At 37.4% G+C, this 19320-nt stretch overlaps 1 protein-coding gene across 1 annotated transcript in view; it reads right to left on the reverse strand.

Annotated features, from left to right (window-relative positions):
- The window catches only part of OTOG (otogelin), a gene marked incomplete at its 3' end in the record, with an annotated part of 84024 nt that extends 69369 nt beyond the window's left edge, over positions 1 to 14655 (reverse strand). Inside the window, exons 1-11 of the mRNA XM_083863970.1 lie at positions 14205 to 14655; positions 13830 to 13984; positions 13303 to 13421; positions 12724 to 12929; positions 11047 to 11177; positions 10095 to 10201; positions 9083 to 9192; positions 8144 to 8269; positions 6090 to 6198; positions 5211 to 5257; positions 4555 to 4700 (exon numbers count right to left, since the gene is read on the reverse strand). Coding sequence (XP_083720096.1) covers positions 4555 to 4700; positions 5211 to 5257; positions 6090 to 6198; positions 8144 to 8269; positions 9083 to 9192; positions 10095 to 10201; positions 11047 to 11177; positions 12724 to 12929; positions 13303 to 13421; positions 13830 to 13984; positions 14205 to 14322 — 1374 coding nt within the window. The 5' untranslated portion in view covers positions 14323 to 14655. The remainder of the gene's footprint in view (positions 1 to 4554; positions 4701 to 5210; positions 5258 to 6089; positions 6199 to 8143; positions 8270 to 9082; positions 9193 to 10094; positions 10202 to 11046; positions 11178 to 12723; positions 12930 to 13302; positions 13422 to 13829; positions 13985 to 14204) is intronic.
- Positions 14656 to 19320: the final 4665 nt, after the last annotated feature.

Here is a 19320-nt window from a genome sequence, read left to right on the forward strand (position 1 = left end):
GAGAAATGCTCTATCAAAGAAAATCAGACACAGAGGTGGATCGAGAGACAACTTGAACTTCCCCATGTCAGCATTGGTCTTGCTACATGCTAAAAGACGTAAGAATCCAGATCTTCATTTTACTCTCTCATTGATCTAGAAGGAAATTAGGTTTCTGGCTCTCCTACTACACTCAAATCTCTATCATGGCCTGAGACACCAACTTACTCACACTGATTAAGTGTGGCTGAATAAAGTTAAGAGACTGTCCATTCCCTGCCATCTACAGATGAAAGGGGGAAGCACCCAACCCCAGTTTCTTCTGTTCATCCTCCTTCACTGCAAGACCTTGTAACTATATAACAGCTATTCCAGAAAGAACAATGACAAAAATTGAGTCCACTCTTGTCACACTATTTGTTAATTTTATTCTCATCTCGATTATTCATCTTTGACATTTCAATGTCACAACAAAAACATCTCTCTTTTCAACACCATTTTGAGAAAAAATTCAGAACAGTCTTATATACCCAAGCTTACACAGACATGTCTGAAATCACTTGGTCAAAGAGCAGTCTAGGTCTCCCTGCAGAAAATTCCACATTGATTGGATCTGGAACTGTGCTGCAGCCAAGGAATAACCACCAGAGGTGCTGGAGGCTGCATTATTCAGCCCCACTGCCTCCAGTGAAGACATGATTAATGATGAAACAGTGAAGTTTTAAGCATCTTCAGTGCTGAAAGAGGCACTGAAAAAGATCTATCAAGATAAGTTTTGGATAGTTGCATGAACATCAAAGTTATACAGTGAATAGCAGCACCATTCCCGGTGTAAAGAGATCGGAATGCTCAGCTCAAAGATTTACACTTTTATTCAACTCTCTGACTTTCACTAGGACTTGTTTAATACAGGGCAAATGTTGCCCTGCTTGTTGAAAACCATTCCTGGAGCTGCAAGGATCTCTGGACAGTACCTTGTGGCTCTGACAGATGCTGAACCAGCAGCAGAGCAGATCATCTGCCAGCTCTTCAAATACCACAGACACAAGTACACACAGTGGTGTGTAAAGATTAAGAACTACATGCAGAATTTCCCCCTCTCTAGATAATAATGCAACAGTGATCTTTCACTAGCAGGTAAAATGGTAAAACAAAACTCAGAAATAGGAAATTATAAAAATAACTGGAGATGTTTCATGAGCTCAACCAGCTCTCTTGGAGTGACAGTGAAGACAGACATCTGCCTTGTGAAGCCATGCACTTGTAGCTTATCATCCTGTCTTGCCTCTATACTAAGAAATTAGGTTTCTCTGCATTTGATTCAACAACAATGGCTACAAATTGACAATATTGTTGGTGTTTTAAAAAGCTGAAAATAAAAGAATGGCAGGTGGGTGGCATGAAGAGCAGAGGTGAACCAAGAAAACAACACTCCATAGTATATACATTACTACCCAGTATGGACAAAAGCTTTATTATTCCTTCAGGCTTAAACTGAAGGAGAAATTCTGGCAGACAATTGTCCTCTGTTCCAATAGACTGTTTCTTTCACAGCACTGCCCCTGCCAGCTTTTGGCAGGTGTTTTCACAGGAATGGCCATTTCTCTCACTAGACACTTTAAAAAAAAAATAAAATCTATGTTCAGAAGACCTTCTCATCATACAAACTACAAAGCTAGTGAGGCTGTCACCTGAAACTCAGATAAGGTTAAGCTGTGCTGATCACTTGACTGATTCTCCTTCCAGAAAGTGTTTAAACAAAATTTCACATCATTTTGAAATAACTTGTTGCCTGATGACTGCTTATGTCACCAACTCTAAGGCTCAGGATGACTGGATTCTTTGTGATTCAGAAAGCTAAAATCTCCCCAAGTATTTTCTTTCCACATTTTCTAGTCTGCTTGAATGAGATGGGAGTGATAAGGCTTTTTTAAAGAAGCACATAAAATCTCAAACCATCAAGAAATATGAGATTCCACATTACAAATCTTTTAGCTTCCCATTTCAATTCATTAATTTTAATAAATGGGAAAAAAAGATAATGGAGGGTGCCTGAGGAACTGAAAAGCAGCTCTTCTGCCAAGTTGTACCAGCTGGTTGATAATTAGACACTTGAATAGCTGCACTGAAGCCCCACATTCTTGCATTATATTACAAAAAATGTTCTCACTACCCTCTTACCACCTGCACACTGATAATTAAACTAGTAGCACGTACCCCTGGGACATACCCCATAATCCTCTGATTACCCACCTGATTGTTAACGTCCAGAATGCTTTACTCAGACCTCTGTAAAATCTATACTTGTTAGGGACTGATCAGATTACCTTTGTTAAAGGCTAGGTAAAGTATGAAGCCCAACATGCAGTAAATGCTAAGAGAATCTGGGGGGTTTTGACCTACAAACCACCTGTATATAGAGATACATCAAGCAAAGTCACTAAGTCAGACTGAAGAAGAATGCAAGAGTTACTGCAAGGCACTTTGCAGTCTCACCAGTGTGGTAGAAAGCAAACTAGTTTGGTTATCACTTTCCCCAACAAAAATTACCCACAACAACTAAACCAAAAAGCACAATTCTGTCTGTTTTGTACACAGAGAGAAGTGTTCCTCACACAAGGGAATGAAACACACGTGCATACTCTGCCCTTTACCACAGCAGATATTTGCTCTACTGATGGGCTTTTCAACAGGTCAGGCTGCAAGGCTGTGATCTTCTCCAAGAAGTCACTTTGGCCTCAACTCTCCTTTGATAAAAAAGTTGTCTAGACAGTTTCTCTAGGGATTTCCTTTGCTTTTCTTCAATGATATAGTACAGCTACACTATACACAATCACCTTTCTCAAGCTTCTTGGACTCTGCAAAATTCTAAGACTGTGACAGTGACAGATCAGATGCATGCCTATGGTTGTTTTGTTTCACAGCTCTACTTGAATTTTTTTTTTTTTTTTTCATTGAGATGATACTAACTTAATCAGCTCCTCAGGATTCCAAGGTTAGCATAGAATGAAGCCAGTCCAACTTGCTAAAATAAAACCAAGCTAACTAAAATACACACTTCAAGTGAGGAACTGACACAACAACCAAATACATCTTGAAGCAGCCTCAATCTTCCTATAAACTGGAAATACTATCAGGATTACAAGAATAATGCACACAGAGGTTAAAGCCTAGAAATTTTTTAAATGTGCGTGTCCTTGCCAACACTTCTTTCCACAGCCCTCACTGTAACCCTTCTATCTCAAAGAGCTGAAGACTGTTAGAGTGTTATACAGCAATTTTACTTGCTACTTAGGAATCCACTTTTTCAATAGTGGCAACTTCTAGGCCCTGCCACATATCTCACCTGGTATCCCGATATGCTTCTCCTAGGAACCATAGAAGAGACATTTATTTGTGAATCATCAAATTTCAAAATGTATTTGGTCTCTATACAGTTTACCTATTTTTCTTTATCTTCTAAATTCTACCACTGAGATGAGGAAACTCCCTGTACTCAGTCTCTTATCTCTTACCTGGATGGCAAATAAATAATTTCTATTATAATAAACTTGTCACTGCAACTTTATTCTAACCTTCTACTTAAGTCTTTTCTGTCATCCAGAGAAGTAGGTTAAAACACAGAAATAGAAAATGACTACTGAAATACGCCTTTAGAAAGTGCATCACAACTTATATAACCATTTCCATTTCCCCAAGGAAATCTCAAGTGCATGAACAATAGAAACTGCAGAGAAGAGTGATTGCAATCATTAAGGTAAAAGGACTTATAAAATCATACATTTACTTAGAATGCAAAAGAAACCTAATGTAGTTACCTCCACAGAAGTACAAAGCAATGGCACTAAATCTAATTTTATGTGAATTATATAATAACGTGAGCCTAACATATATAGATGGTTTAGAATTAAAACAAGGTCATATTTTAGGCTATATACACTTCAAATGCCTGTACAGCTGCTTCTAAATAAATATTATTACAGAAGGCCATTGCAGACAGAACATAGATCTGGCCAAAATACAAACTCTTTCTCCAACTGTGAGTCCAGCAGCTTGGTAATCAGGACTTTAATATAAATGTGGGCCAAATCCTACCCTTACATGCACATGTAGAACTCAGTGAAAAAAGCCTGATTCCAGAAGACAGCTAAACTCAGTCACTTCCCATACCATGTACGCATTTTTAAGATCTGTTCTATCTTGACATAACTTCCTGAAAATTGTAAGCCCTAACAAGGCTGTGAAAAAAATGAAACTCTGTAGTCAAAAACCTTACCAGTGTTCCATACCTCACACATAGTTTTGTAAATACATGCTCAGAAATGCACATAAAAAATAAAGGAAAGAATGGGTCTTGGACATAAGGCAGACAAAATATTTTATGATGCCTCTGCACAGCATCATAAACTTTCAAATATAAAATAGGACCAGCCTTAGAATTGCCTTTAATAGCACCCTTAGTATCAGCTATACACATGCCCAGGCTTGTAGCTTGATTTCTTCTTAAATGCTTTTTTCCCCTTGATTAATAGACCCTTCAGGATATAAACATGACAAGAAGGCTGCAAGTCCCACCTGTCCACAAGGAGCATTTTGCAGGGATACGGTGAACGTTCCAGATGTGCGGCTCTTTGCCAGGATATATTGGCAGGTGGCTTGGAAAGTGTATCTGCGCCCATCAAAGGTCATGAAATGAGTGTCTCCTGAAACTGAGCATTCAGCTGCAAAACATAATAAATAATGCATGTGAATATGTAGTAAAGGCAGCATCCTCTCCACAGTTGTTACTGCTGTAGAGTTCATACACCCTGATACATTCTATAACTTATAAAATTGTATCTGTATTACAATCAGGTATTAGGAACAGTTAGGAACTGAAACTTTTCCTTGCTTTTGTTATAGAGTTCCTACCTGATGCCAGGCCAGGATATCTGAACAGCTCCTCCTCTAGAAGGAAGCAGTAATATCTGTCATCCTTATATTATGGGTATTTGATTTGTGGCTCTTAAAACTGATTTTCAGAAACATTAACACATTTAACTGATATGCCAGGCCATTGTAATATTTAATCTAATGAGTGTGTAGACTGAAATAATGCAAATTACATGATGAAACATCATACTAACATCTAAAAGTAATGTTTACTGAAGTAATAATTGAGTTGTCAAACAGTTAAGTATTCAAGATTTTGTTAAGTTGTTAAGTAAGTTTATTAAGTATTCAAGACATACCTGGACATGTAAAATTTGTACAGATCCACTTTCCTCCAGTGCAGGTGCTGAAATCAAAACAAAGTTTTCATACTTTTATTCTGTGAACTGTACACAGCTGTCCCACAGTTGTGCTTCCTGGATTCCTTCTCTATGGAACAAGCACCAAGTACCTCGAGTCTTACAAAAGGGTACAACAGAGTTAATCACTGTCTTTAGAATGACTGGACGCTTGTCATGAGGACATGATCACATGAAATTTCTTCCACACATCCAGTATCACTATCATTTCTTTTTAGCTCCTTAATAACCATTAGAAAAGTTAAGGACCAGTAACATTAAAACGAATAAACACAAGAAATTTGAATCTTATGACTTTTAAAGAATTGTTGGGGGGGGAAAACATTGCACAGCTGCAAGCTCATCCATTTTCTTCAGTTAAGGTGATCCAATAAAAGGCACTCTCTCTTCCTACAAATTTTTCTTTCCAATATATAAAATTAACTTAGAAATTCCAAAACAGCAGCTTAATATCACAATTACATTAGGTTCTTTATGTCCGAGTGAGACAACACAAACAGGAGACAAAGTCAGCATGGTTCTCCTGTCAAGATTTTGAATTCTAGATTCTTTTTATTTTTAAGGGAGAGTTCAAAGTGAAAAACAGCACTAAATATCACAGTATTACCTGCAGTATTTGTCATTTTCTCTTCTTTCACACTAATAGCTTAATAGTTTGGTTTTTTCTTAATCGTAAAACATACACAGAACAACAATTTTTTATGTAGAAACAATGAGTACTTATCAAGTTTATTCAATTTCTAACTGAAATAGGCCATGAAGAAGCTGTTTCTTCTGATCATTAAAGGGTTTGGTTCACAATGCAATAAGAAAAATTACCAGTTATTACATTCTTCATAAACCACTGAACCCATTTCAAAGGAACTTCCATGGTAGTCACAAGGACAGTCCATAGGCTTGACACACAATCCATTTTCATAAATTAAGCCTGGAAGAAACAAAAATAACAAGAAAAAAGTAAAATATCCATTACAATGGCTGACAGAGCACTAACAATTATATTCAAGAATAACACCAATGGTCATTCATGTGTGATAATAAATCTCTAGAATATTTATAAGTCATTTTTACCAAAAGAAGTGCTTTCGAATTATATTTCTGGGATTAAAAAATTATATTTCAGGGATCAAGTTACTAAATTTATTGAGATACAGTAAACATAGTGTAAATAATAAATATTTAATTACTGGGTGAGAGGGAGAGGAAACCACACACACACACAAAATAACAAACCCAAACATATGGTCACGCTACTTTGAGTACCTTTGGCTTATTTTTCAACACATTTACAATTCTTTGCCTCTATGGTCCTCATTATACTGATATATATTTTTTTTCTTTTTTTCCCTTATTACTATAATGTTATCACTCTATTCTGACCAGAGGAACAGAAGAAAAAAAGGCTTAACCAAATCATAAAAGGCATAATTTATGACAAATATTAATAAAGTTATAAATAATCAGGGTACATTTAAGAGGTAGGACTTGAAGATCCATGGCAAACTTTCTTTGTCCTCTTATAGATAGAATTTTGTACTCAACAGAAGCCAATAACTAAGAGAAAACTGGATATTAATACCTATTCTGCTGGATGAGGGCAAAGTTTTGCTGCAGACCACACTGATAAATACCTCACTTGCCAGAATCGTGTAACAGTCTACAAACTGCAGTATCAAAACCTGTTTCTGGCCACAGGAATGAGTTTTATTTATGTCATGGTTTTGAGCTTTACTATGCAACCTAACCAGGAAAAATAAAATAAAACAAAAAAACCCCAAACCACCACAATAATCTTCCCCATGTCAACAAAAACCAATCAGCAACCACCACAATCAGAAGGATGCCTGCCCTGTAACAGCGGAGAAAACCCCGTTTTTCATGAAATTGTGTAGCTCTACAGCTAGAACATGGATCTGAGCTGAAAACTACTCCTAGTTTTTATAGGAAGGAAAAGTCAGTAAGGAAAACAAGGTCAGCTACCCACTCAGCTTATAAAAAGCTCCTGCTTTTAATCTAGTCAGGTCATAGAAGGATGCTGTCTTGGTTTGCAATATGTAATGAAGTGTGTATTCTAGCTCCATCTGTTGAAACTGTTTGGAGAGGTGGTTTTCTTTATCTCCTGTATAACCCATTCACCATCACTCCAGGCGGAGAGGAGACAGGTATCTTCTGTTACTGGGTCAGATGTTAAATCTAGGTGGTTAAAACTTCCTTATCTCTTCCATGACCCATCCTCCCTCCAGGGGGATATCTGCTGTTAATGGGCCATTAAGGCTCACCACATAGCAGATAAAATTACATCATTCCATTGTGAGATGCTCCACCCAGTGTGAAGAGCCAAACATTCCCACCTGGATAAAAGCTGAGATTCAGAACAGCAGAGCAGCCGGTTTTCCACTGCTCAGAAGAAGTGGAAAGAAAGACCAGAGGAAGACTGGACCCATCTCACTACCACTGGACCCTTCTAGATGATCATCTCTACTCCAACAGAACCACACCTGTTACTGCAAGGGGATTTATTTGGCCTGTTTCCAACACCCTGAACAACAGAGTGTCAAGGTCATATTTCTGACTCTGTCAGGGTTTCTAGGATTTTGGTTTGTTTGTTTCCTTGGGTTTTTTGTACTATTTTTTTTTTTAACATTCCTGGTAAAGAACTGTTATTCCTATTCCCAAATCTTTGCCTGAAAGACCCTAATCGCAAAATTATAACAATTTGGAGGGAAGGGGTTTACATTCTCCATACCAAGGGAAGCTCCAGACACCTATCACCTGGCAGACACCTATCTTTCCAAACCAAGACAGACAAACTTGGGGAGGAACAGCGTGGATGTTGCATGGAATCAGGTGTGTACCTGAGAAGCCAAACTCACCATCGGGGCAGTAGCAGCCATCAATGCAGTGAAGCTCACTGCCAATGCAGTGGGATTGCTGGTGACATGAAACGGGACAGCAGTTGATGCATTCACTGTAGGTCAAGGGTTCAGCACAGGTAATGACTGAAATATAGAAACAGGCAGAGAAATTAAGAAGTGTAGAGCTACTGTCACAGGGCTTAAATGGACTATGCATGTTTCTTTCAGGCATGTATCTTCTGGCATATTAGCTGAGTAGCTGTGGTCTAGATAAACATCATTTAAAACAACAGCTTTCCTAACACACAGAGAATTGATACATATTTACAAATTCACGTTCTCTCCATTAAAGATGCATTAAGAAGGAATAATCTTAAATTACACTTTCTCACAGCAGAGCTATTTAGATTCTCATGCCATCATTCAGGAGCAGCCAGGACATCCATTAACAGAGATTTCTGGAACCACAGTGGAAATCTTCTGTCATGGATGACAAAACATTTTGGTCCTGCGTTTTAGGCAGGTGAAGAAATTAGACAACTTCTTTCAAACTTACATTATCTGACTTGTAAGATGAAGTCTTACGCAAGTGCAATTTGAATTTATTTTTAACATTAGTGACACACTTTTTATATATCACAAAGCCTTTGTGATATATGAAGACTTTGGCAATATTTGAAAGAGTAGCTCTGTGAAAATAAAAATGGTTAATAATCTTAAAGAATCACACTGTAATAAGCTTACTGCTTAAAAAAAATTCAGTATAAATTGCATATATTAAAGAGAAAATACATTGCATTTATTTAACCTTGAAGTGAGATTGACTCACTTAATAGCTTCATTAAGAATTACGTGAGTCCGAAATTGGAGAAAGGCAAAGAAGTAAAACTTCTAGGGCACCCTTTTCAAAATACAAAGACCAAGCAGCATTTTCAAGTACAAGAGCAGGGGCATTACCACACTGCTGGAAGTGCACACGCCATCCATGGAGTGGCTTTCCTGCCTGGGCACACGCTCTGGCATATTCAGTGAGTGCTCGACACCAAGTTGCATCATCAGCTGCTGACCTTACACAAATAAAAAGTGACATATTATTTTGTACCTCCATTCAAACACACACTCATAACCTCATGAATGCTCCTGCAGTGCATTCACCCATGCTGTTTGGATCTCCTTTCACAATGTTCTAAGGTACTGTGCTGTTGGACTAGGTTTAAAGTCTTAAAATGATAAAAACTTTCTGCCATCCTTGAAGAGAGGTCATCAATATAAGTACATCAATACATTTGAGACCTGACACTATTTTTCTGAATAAATCCACAAAAGCCAGAAATACATGAGCTTTCAATAAAGGTATTGATTTTTACAGAAGGAGTAAGATTCTTCAAAAACTCACAAGAAGTGTAAAATTTCTACCAGTGAGCCACCAGGGTACAAGAAATGGAAATTACCACCTGAGCTGCCTTATTTTTAATTTAATGAGTCAGAACTGCCCAGACCAGGAGTACAGCAAGTTATGAAATGTTAACATAAGTTCAAATGGCTATCAAATTCCTCTTTTCAATGGTACCATACAGCTTGCAGAAGCCAAACTGACCCATCCACTATGACTTTCACTATAGCAAGAAGGCTCCAATATGGCAGAAAGCACCTAAGGATGTTGCACACTCAGAATCAAAACAGATGACATAGTAAAGGGAGATGGACTAACACAATTGGAAAATATCTGGGCCTGACTTTGGTCATTCTTATACCAAAGAAAGCAAGAACAACTCCACAACATTCCACAGTAGTAAAACTAGAACAAGTAAAACTAAGAAAAGCAAGACAGCCAAACAATGTCAGACAAAAACTTACATGCAGAGAAAGTCACAGATCAGTTCATTTAACATTTATAATTCATTCTTATGATAGAAGGACAATGTGTTTTTTATAATAGCTTTGAAATCAACCAAAAACATTCACTTACATGCAGAGATCATTTGTGCAGCTTGCCATAAAAGAAAGAGGACTCACATACTCATGACATTGTTTAAATGGGGGATGTAACAGGATATTACACAGAGCATATGCCCTCTGAAATGAAAGAGACAGCTGTTATAATGAGGTTTTCAAAAATAAATATAAGCAGAATAAAATAGAATGCTGTGGAAAATCAGAATAGACATCTGTCTGTGTCTAGGAATCACTTTCCTCTCACTGAATAGAAGCAGCGTTTAGCAACACATTATTCTTCATGTCAGAGTTTCCATAACATTGTATCTTTTATCCAAGGTCATACCCATGGTAGTAAAACATATCCCTTCCCCAAAGGGCACAGATAATTTTGCAACTAAGCCAAGATAACCTGAAAAAAGCCTTCATTGTAATTGAATTACACAGTAAAAAGCAAGAGAAATAAACCATAGCTGCCATCAGCTTTAGTTTCAAAGCACTTTAATTTAAGGGTTATATTCTGAAAACACTAATTAGAAGGAAAAATTACTTCAAAGTCATGGAAAAAAGCAACAATAATTCTCTTTTTAAACATTGGCAAATGAGTTGTACTCTGACTGATTTTGCTTCTTTCTATCCTTCCTATGCATAAATTCTAGAATAATCCCAGGTTTTACAACTTGTCACTCATTGAGCTTCATGGCCAAACAGTTCTACTGGCTGCTATACAGCCAGTAAAGTATTTGAAAAGATAAGGAATTAAATACAGAACAAAAAGGGGGCCGGGGGGTGATGAGAGGACAAGGGAAGATTCATTGTAGCAAGCATTTTAATTAATCTCTCCCAAAAAAAGATGCAAATATTTCCAATCTCCTTCAAAGCATTAAAAGTTGTCAAGTTACTCATTGAATTTTAAAATTAAGTCAAATTCTTGCTCCAATTAGAATCAGCAGCTATGGCAATAACCCTTTTGTGTTGATCCAAACCTGCAGAGATTCACGGCTTTGTGTCAGGCACGGTGGCTCATTGAGAAGAGATTTATCCCAATCATGTGTTCCTTGTGGAGGATTTTCCCGCCAGCTCTCTACAAATTCTGTTACATCATCTGTCAGTTTTCCTAGACAAGACACATACACAGAGTCACACAGTGACTTAGAAGAAAAACAGTGTTTTTCTAGGATTTCCCAGGGAAACATTTCAAAAACCAAAGCACAACAAGAAGAGAACATCTAACCCTTCCTACTACTAAGCGAGTCAGCTGAAATCATCCTGGTCCTTTCAAGAAGCAAAAAATAATTTTAAAAGGAACTACAGAAGTGGATTTTCAGATGGCAGAAAGTAGCTTACTCAAGCAATTTGGCAAGGAATGGATTTAAGGGAGAAGGACCTTAGTCCATCAATGGAATAAAGGAAAGAAAAGCTTTTAAAAAAATAAATAAATAAACAAATCAATAATACATAGGTCTATGTTGCTACTTTATAAAAAGCTCCCAACAGGGAGTCTAAAACCCAAGAAAGACGAGGCATTCCTAGGTCACTGCAATGGTACAAAATGGTTGTCTGAATTACCCACATACAGGTGTGACCCTTAAGTAGAAATGTCCACACTAGGATTAAACCAACAAATCCATCATTATTATTATCCACCTGTGATATTGGTTACTGCATGGATAACCCACAAATGCATATCCTGCAAGATCTTTACTACTGCTGCTCCCCAAGCCAAGTGGGTAAAGCTCGTGCACAGTGAATCCACTCGTGCTACAAATGCAGCTTTAAGGGACAGAGACACCGAGAAAGGTGAGAGGAGAGGGAAAAGTCTCTGGGGAAATGACCCCTTGATCTTAGTATAAACAGCCTGATTTAGTGAGCAAAGTATTAGCTGGGGTAATGACTGTTAACAGTGCAGGGCTGGTGCTTCCTGAAACTGAGGGGAATGCATGAACAACAGAGTAAGCCACATCCACCTCTGAGCTTTGAAGAAGTGCTCTACAGAAATATCCTCAAGTTAAAGAGGAGGAGCCAACAGTTAAACAGCCCAAAGCAATGATTTCCCACAGTTTTTATGGCCTCACTTGAGATACTTTTCAAGGGACCTGATTTTTCCTCCTTTTTGTTTTTTCCTTACTCATTTTATAGATGTCTTCACTCACTATTTACTGGAAGCCAAGCCTTTCGGAAGTGTCTGAAGTTGACACTGAAAGATTACTGATGATTTCTGAAAGTGTTAGCACATATGAAATGCCAGATCAAACAGAATTTGACAGTTTTCATTAATTTTATTTACTAATTCTTGATTTATTTCCAAAAACAATACCTCAGGCTTCCACAGGCCACAAAGTTTCTAGAAGGACAGTGAACATTTAGAAATAGATTTTACCTTTCATGTCCCAGGAAACTGAAGTACAAACACCATTGTAGATAATTGAGTATGACAGCTTTAAGATCTTCCTCCCTAGAGACCCACCTGCACTGAAATTTGCCCTCATCACTAAATACCATTCAGCAGAAGTATTTCCATATCATATTTTCCATTTCAAAAGTCACCAATCTTAAATTCAATCAGCATTACAACTGAAATCTGAGCAAAGCAACATTCATTTCACCAGGAAAAAACCCTAAACCCACCACATCACATAGCAGGAAGTAGCTGAAATACTCACCATAACTAGTTTCCAGATCATCCTGCAGAACAGCATTATTGTTTCCACACAGTCCGTGGGTTTTGCCCAGGTACTCTGGTGCCATTTTAATGTACACTGCAGATGTACCATCCCAAGCCAGGGTGAAGGCATACTGGTGCCTGACCAGGAAGTATCCAGCTAGTTTCTGAATGTGTAAGTTTCCAACAACATAAGGTAATTGTACTCTGGCATAACACATAGAAGCAAAAATAATATCACATTATTAAACATAACCATTAAAAATAAATTACTTGCTGATGCCTTCCTCATACAACTGAAAATCCCTGATGCAAATACTGAATAACTCCACTAAACCAGATGGATTTGCAAATAACAGCAAAAATCATGAATGCCAGTGATTATACTTAATTCCATATACCACTAATTTAGGTATCACCTTTCTAAGACACTACTCTGTAAATGGAAATTAATTATCGCAGCTGTGGTCTGGATACTTTTTCAGCCTACCAAGGAATAAGTTTACCTCTTTGTTATCAAAATGGTACCATGAAGTTAATTCCAGTGTAACTACAGCATTAGGAACATGACTGCAATTACCTGAATCCTTTGTAGGTGACTTCACTGCTCATCTTTATCTGTTCATCTCCAGAAAAGAATAAACCAATGGACCTTTTGCAGGAATAAGGAGAAGAATGACATTCAGGATCATTATTCACCTGCCAAATAAAATCACAAAGTCAACGTTTTAATCAAATTCTTTGCAATAAACACGTAACTGAACTAAAATCCCCAAATCAGCACTCAGCATGGGAACAAGAAGTTTGGTCCCCCTCTTGTGGAAAAAACTGAGCAGTGTTTTCATAGGCATGGTCATGGAGTAGAATGGTCTTTTCACAGCCTTGAGTGAACAAAGCAGGCTTTGGAAGGACACAACATCAGCCTTATTCCAGCTGTTTACATTCTATGCTGTGGTCCCTGGTAACCCACATCATGTTAAAATCACATCTAGATTACATTTTACAACCCCCTATTATTATCACTAGTTATTTTTAATCTCTTAAAATGAATACATCATTAGTACATTCAACAACAGTTCAAAAGAATGTAGAAGCACTATTCCCTACCTGTATGGAAAAGCTCTGTTCATCTAATTCAGTGTGTCTCACAAGGGCATATGTGGATTTCCCAGAAAAGTAATAATAGAGTCCATCAAAAGTCTCAAAATTGTATTGGCCCCATGTCCTGCATATATGATCTCTTTCAGCACCTGTGTTATACACTAACAAAAGGAGAGTCACTTGAGACACAGCCCTGGTATTTTGATACAGGAATTGAGATGGGGCAGTGCATGCAATGTGCTGTGAAATATAACGACATGAAAGAGAGGAGAGAGAAAGTGCTACAGTATGAAGGGAACCTTTAGGCAGAGAGGAGTCATTGTAGCTGTGGGAACACAAGTGCAATCCCAGAAACCCAGTCAGATTTCTCTCCTTACACACCTGTCTGGCATCTCGGTCCTGTTGCATTAAATCGACTGCAGTCACACAGCTCTCTGTAGACACACTCACCTCCATTAAAACATGCAAGTGAATCTGAGTGGAAAAAAACAAGCCACATTAAAAAAAAAAAAAAAAAAAAAAAAAAAAAAAAAAAAAAAAAAAAAAAGTTTTCTGATAGTTTTCTTTCTGAAGACCCAGTTTTCTTATTGAATGTAACTCAGAATAACAGGAGTTGCTAAAGCGTCCTGGAAATTCTAACCAGCCCCACAAAAATGAAACATGGTGCGAAAACTTCAAGTTACACAACCAGATTAATAAATCTATTGCACCTTTAGAGAAGCCAAATCAAAATGTCTGTGACATCTGTTAGTCTGACCTGTATTTAGTCCTCAAAGCAATGAACACAGGAAGCGAACAAGTACTGCACCACAAAGAAGCCCAGAGCCTACATCCACACACAAGTAACACCCTGTGAGTCAGCTCTGCCAGGATGAGAGCAGGCTACCTTAAAAATACATATATTCTTATCCCAGCTGTGTATCTTTACCTGCCTGCCCTCTTCCCATCTCACAGCTTCCAACTACAGCAACCACAAGGATTTTCCATCAAGACACAGATCTCTGACTTGCAATGACAGGTTTGTGTCCGGGCTTGGGGGAGGGAGTGAGGTGTTGTTTTTTGGGTTTCTTTTAATTTCTATTTTCCCTGTGAAGATCCCTATCAAAATATCACAAAAGTTTTCACAGTTTAAGGAAAAATGTGCACAACCAGAAACAATGTTTCCTGTCACTTAAACTTTGTGATCATATCTTTTTTAAAAAATTGTGATCCATTTACTTATTTTGCTAGTATTTGCTCCTATGAAGTTTTTTTTTTAGGAAAGGATTTTAATAATTTACTATTATGCAATCATAGTAGTTTGGTTTTTTTACTTTAGAATAGAAACTGATTATTTTGTTGCAAAAAGCTGATAAGTTGCTCAGAAGAAGCTGTTTCAGGAAGATGCAAACTGAAGGCATCTTTAAAAATACATCATTCTTGAAAATTTATCCTAGAACGGTTTGGGTTGGAAGGGACCTTAAAGATCATCTCACTCCAACTGGACCAGGTCTCTCAAAGCCCCATCCCACCTGGCCTTGAACACTTCTAAGGATGGGGCACCCACACTTCTCTGAACAACCTATTCTAATGTCTCATCATCCTTATAGTAAATAATTTCTTATTATTCACCATCTAAACTTACTCCCTTTCAACATCAAGCCATTATCATTTCCATTTGAATTCACATTATAAATAACAAGTAATTATTTAATGATTTTTCAAAATATCCAAATAATTACTTTTGATTCCCTTGGTTTGAACAAGCAGTGTCCCACCCTCCACAAAAAAAAAAAAAAAAAAAAAAAAAAAAAAAAAAAAAAAAAAAAGCCTTGCTCAAAAGAACAAGACAGGTAGACAAAGTAAAAGGCAGTGCTTCTTTGCCTGATAGCCCAACAATCCTGCTCCTTTCCCTGCCTGGCCAGTGTGAGGTCAATAAAAAATAATGCAAGTACGCTGCAGAAAGGTCCCTAGCTCACTGGCTGAGCCATCTCATTTACATGCTCACAGTGACCAATCTTGTCAATAATGCAAAAGCCTGTTCCTCTTGTCAAGAGAGGCAGACATTGATCTCTTTCATCTTGAGTGTTGTGAGACCTGTGTAACCAGAGCTCTGATCTCTGTTCTTTGCTTCTCTAAGATTATGCCCTGCTGCCTGTTCAGTCACAATAATGCGCAATTAGGCTGCAAGTCATGTTCCTCTGGGCTGCAGAGGAAGCTAGCCCCCTTTTGATGTTTCAGGTTGAATGATTCCACTCTGAGCATGGCTCAGGTAACCTGCTCCAAGCCATGTTTGTTCAGAGTGAGCAAACAGTCAGCTGACCTGGGGACCCTTGCTGTCACTGTGAAGGATGTCCCTGCCTCTTTTAGGCAGAAAGGGTGCTGGTCAGACTTGAATCAAAAAATCAAATTATTCAATCGCGAGCATTTTCCTCTTTATGAAGGAAAATGTGTACATATGATTCTAAGAAAAAAAAAATATAATCTCAGCTGTTAAAAAAGGGATATTTGTTTATATCCCTTTTTACATCATTGTTAAGTGTCTTTCCTTACACTACATAGATGTGTGTGCAAACACTGGTTATTCTTAAGCAGGGATGAGGAAAGCAGCATTGTTTCAGGTCACATTTAGTGCTCCTACCACTGTAAATATGGCCTCCTTTAATCATCCCATTCTGCTCCATTAACACAGAAATACTTCCTGAAGTATTCAGAATAAATATCCTGTAACAAGGGGTTCATTCTAATCTTTGCCATTAAAGGAATATGAGCTCTCCAAATAAACTAGCCCATGTGATCACATCAAAACTTTATCTCTCCTACAGAAATGTGAGAAACATTTTAATACTTGCAGAAAGGGAAAAAGGCGTCAAGACTAACTGAAAGTTGAAATTAGGAAAACTTACAGAAGAATATTTTGTCCTCCATTAACCTGAAAGCAACACCTATTACAAACTCCTCAGCTCCTCTTTCCCCTTTGACATTATGCCAGTTGAGTGCACTGGCTTGGAATCTGAAACTGAAAACTGGTGAGACTTTTCTAGTGGAAAACAGTAGGCCTAAGTAGCATGATTTGACTCACCTAAGTAATAATGGCATTTCTAACCAGTGTTGCCACTAGAACCTGCAGATCACCCTGATAATACCACCATTGCTGTGATAAAGCAACCAGCCTCAAATTCCTTCTTTATCAAATAAGGTGAAGGCTTGGGATCATCCTGTAACACAGGTCTGAATTCTTCTCTGTTGTTATTAAATACTCTAACCCCTCCTAATTACTGACTAGGCTGCAGCCCCATGGACAGGGTTATTTTAGTCCCTTGAGCACATGGATCTCCTTTTCAGTTTATCCTCCTTTTAAATTCTTCTATAAGCAGCAGCAGAACCTTGAGCCCATTATTTATCCCAGCCTTTGAAAAAGTGTGACTGTAATCCAGTCCACAGCACTGCAAGGGGTTCTGCAGAACAGTGTCCAAGCTTCACACAGAGACACTCCTCAGCAGCATCATGAGAGCTGTTCAAAGGCATCTTGCATCTTCATCAAAATACACACTTATTTTGAAATATTATTACTGATGCAATATATTTTGTGGCTTTGCATCTCTGATATGATGCACATCTGCTTTCTTCTATTATTTCTTCTCCAATGAATACATAAAATCTCTTGAATTTATTTCAGTTCCAGTTGAAGTCTGTCCTGACTTTCTCATCCATGATTTAGTCTTCTGATCCAACATGCTCGTGAGGAAAAAAATAAATAATTTATATAGTGTGGAGCCCTTCATCTTGAAATTAGATAGAGTCACTAAAGAAATGCTCTCAGAGCACAAGAAAAGAAATCTTCTCTATGTATTCCACACAAAAGATAAGATACTAAATCAAAGAAACATGTAAATTAAAGCTTTTTCACTTTCATTCAAGAAAACATTCATTTTGAAATAGTTGATTTTTGCTTTAATTATCACATGAATACAAATGAGCTCAGGTCAGACCCCACAGTAATACACTATTATCACCAGTACACTATGAATTTTTGAAGATTTGTGCCTGATGTGTACCATCCTGTAGGTATTTTTCTGTAAAACATTAAATACTTCCTAGAGCTACTACTTTTTCTACTATTTAAGATACAGCATGAAAAAAAATTTGCTTAATGTAAAATACTAGACACAGGTTTTCTTTCAGGGTATTAATTACTAGATTCACTTGGACAAAAAAGTTTAAGTATGAAAGATTAATTTAGAGATCTGAAGTGATAAAGTTTTGCTTAAGCAAGACAGATACAAGATCCAGCCCATGCCTTTAGTTCTTATGATTCTGCCTACATATCAACTTTGACTCAAACAGTTTCAGAAATTTGGAGTCATTTACAGAAATAGACAGGAATGATAATTTTCAAAATTCTTTAAAAATTACACATCTTTGATGTAGCTATGCAAGAGTTGAAGAGTACTTCATTTGAAGAGTCTGAAGGTAATCACAGTATTAAAATGACCAATTATTTAAAAATTGACAAATTTTATTCTTGAATGGAAAGCAGAGCAGATGAAAAAGCAAAGCAGATCAGAATAGGAATTTGCAAGAAACCTAAATTAGATCTAGAGTCACACATAAAAGAGTAGAATACATGCTTAAAATGTAATATTTAAATTTTTGCTGTCAACATCCTTGAAATTCTGTATTTTGTAACTCTGCATGATTTCCACTGCATGTTTCTCTAGGTGCAAACTTTTAGATGTTTCTTCAGCTATGGGAGAATTAATACAACAGGTATTTCCTGCATTCTTTTTTACCCTTCAATTTCATAGTCTTTGAAACCTGCCTGCAGTGGCACAGGTTTTCCCTAGCATACATTGCAAGATGCAAGACAGCCCAGAGCCAAGTACCTCCTTGCCTCTAGCACGTAAAATTTACCTCTCTGGGATTCTGAGGTGGATGCAATTTTAACCCTAAAATTACAAGAGCCTTCCATTTAGCTGCATATTTTCTGCTCTGGTACACCTCCTGAAATCAGTTCTCAAGCACACATTGTAAGGGACAAGTATCCTCGATGACTTCTATGACTCATGCCTGCTACAGCAATTCAACACAAAAATTTGTAGTGTTTAGAATATTAGAAATTCTCAGCAGTAGCCTCAACACTTCCAGAGATAATATGGTTGGCCTGTCTGAGGTTCTTATTTTATTAAGATAATATTTTATCCCAGGTTCTGGATATTCTTAATATTCAGGAGTTTCATTTTTCAGGCTTGGGGTTTTTTTATATTTGTTATTTTTAAATTTTGCATGAACCAGATTTGTGTGGAAGGAAATTAAAAGTTTAACAGCTACATAACTACACATTAACTTCAATTATTTGGATGCACATCTCAAATCCTATGTTCCCTGGCTACAAGAAACTAACACAACTTTTCTCTTGGCATTTGCTTGTGCTATAGCAATTTTTTTGTTCCATTGACAGATAAGACATGACATCACTTTCTGGAATGCTTTCAATGACTAATACAACACAAAGGTA

Source organism: Zosterops lateralis (assembly GCF_965231275.1).
Source record: "Zosterops lateralis genome assembly, chromosome: 6".
Classification (NCBI taxonomy): Eukaryota; Metazoa; Chordata; class Aves; order Passeriformes; family Zosteropidae; genus Zosterops; species Zosterops lateralis.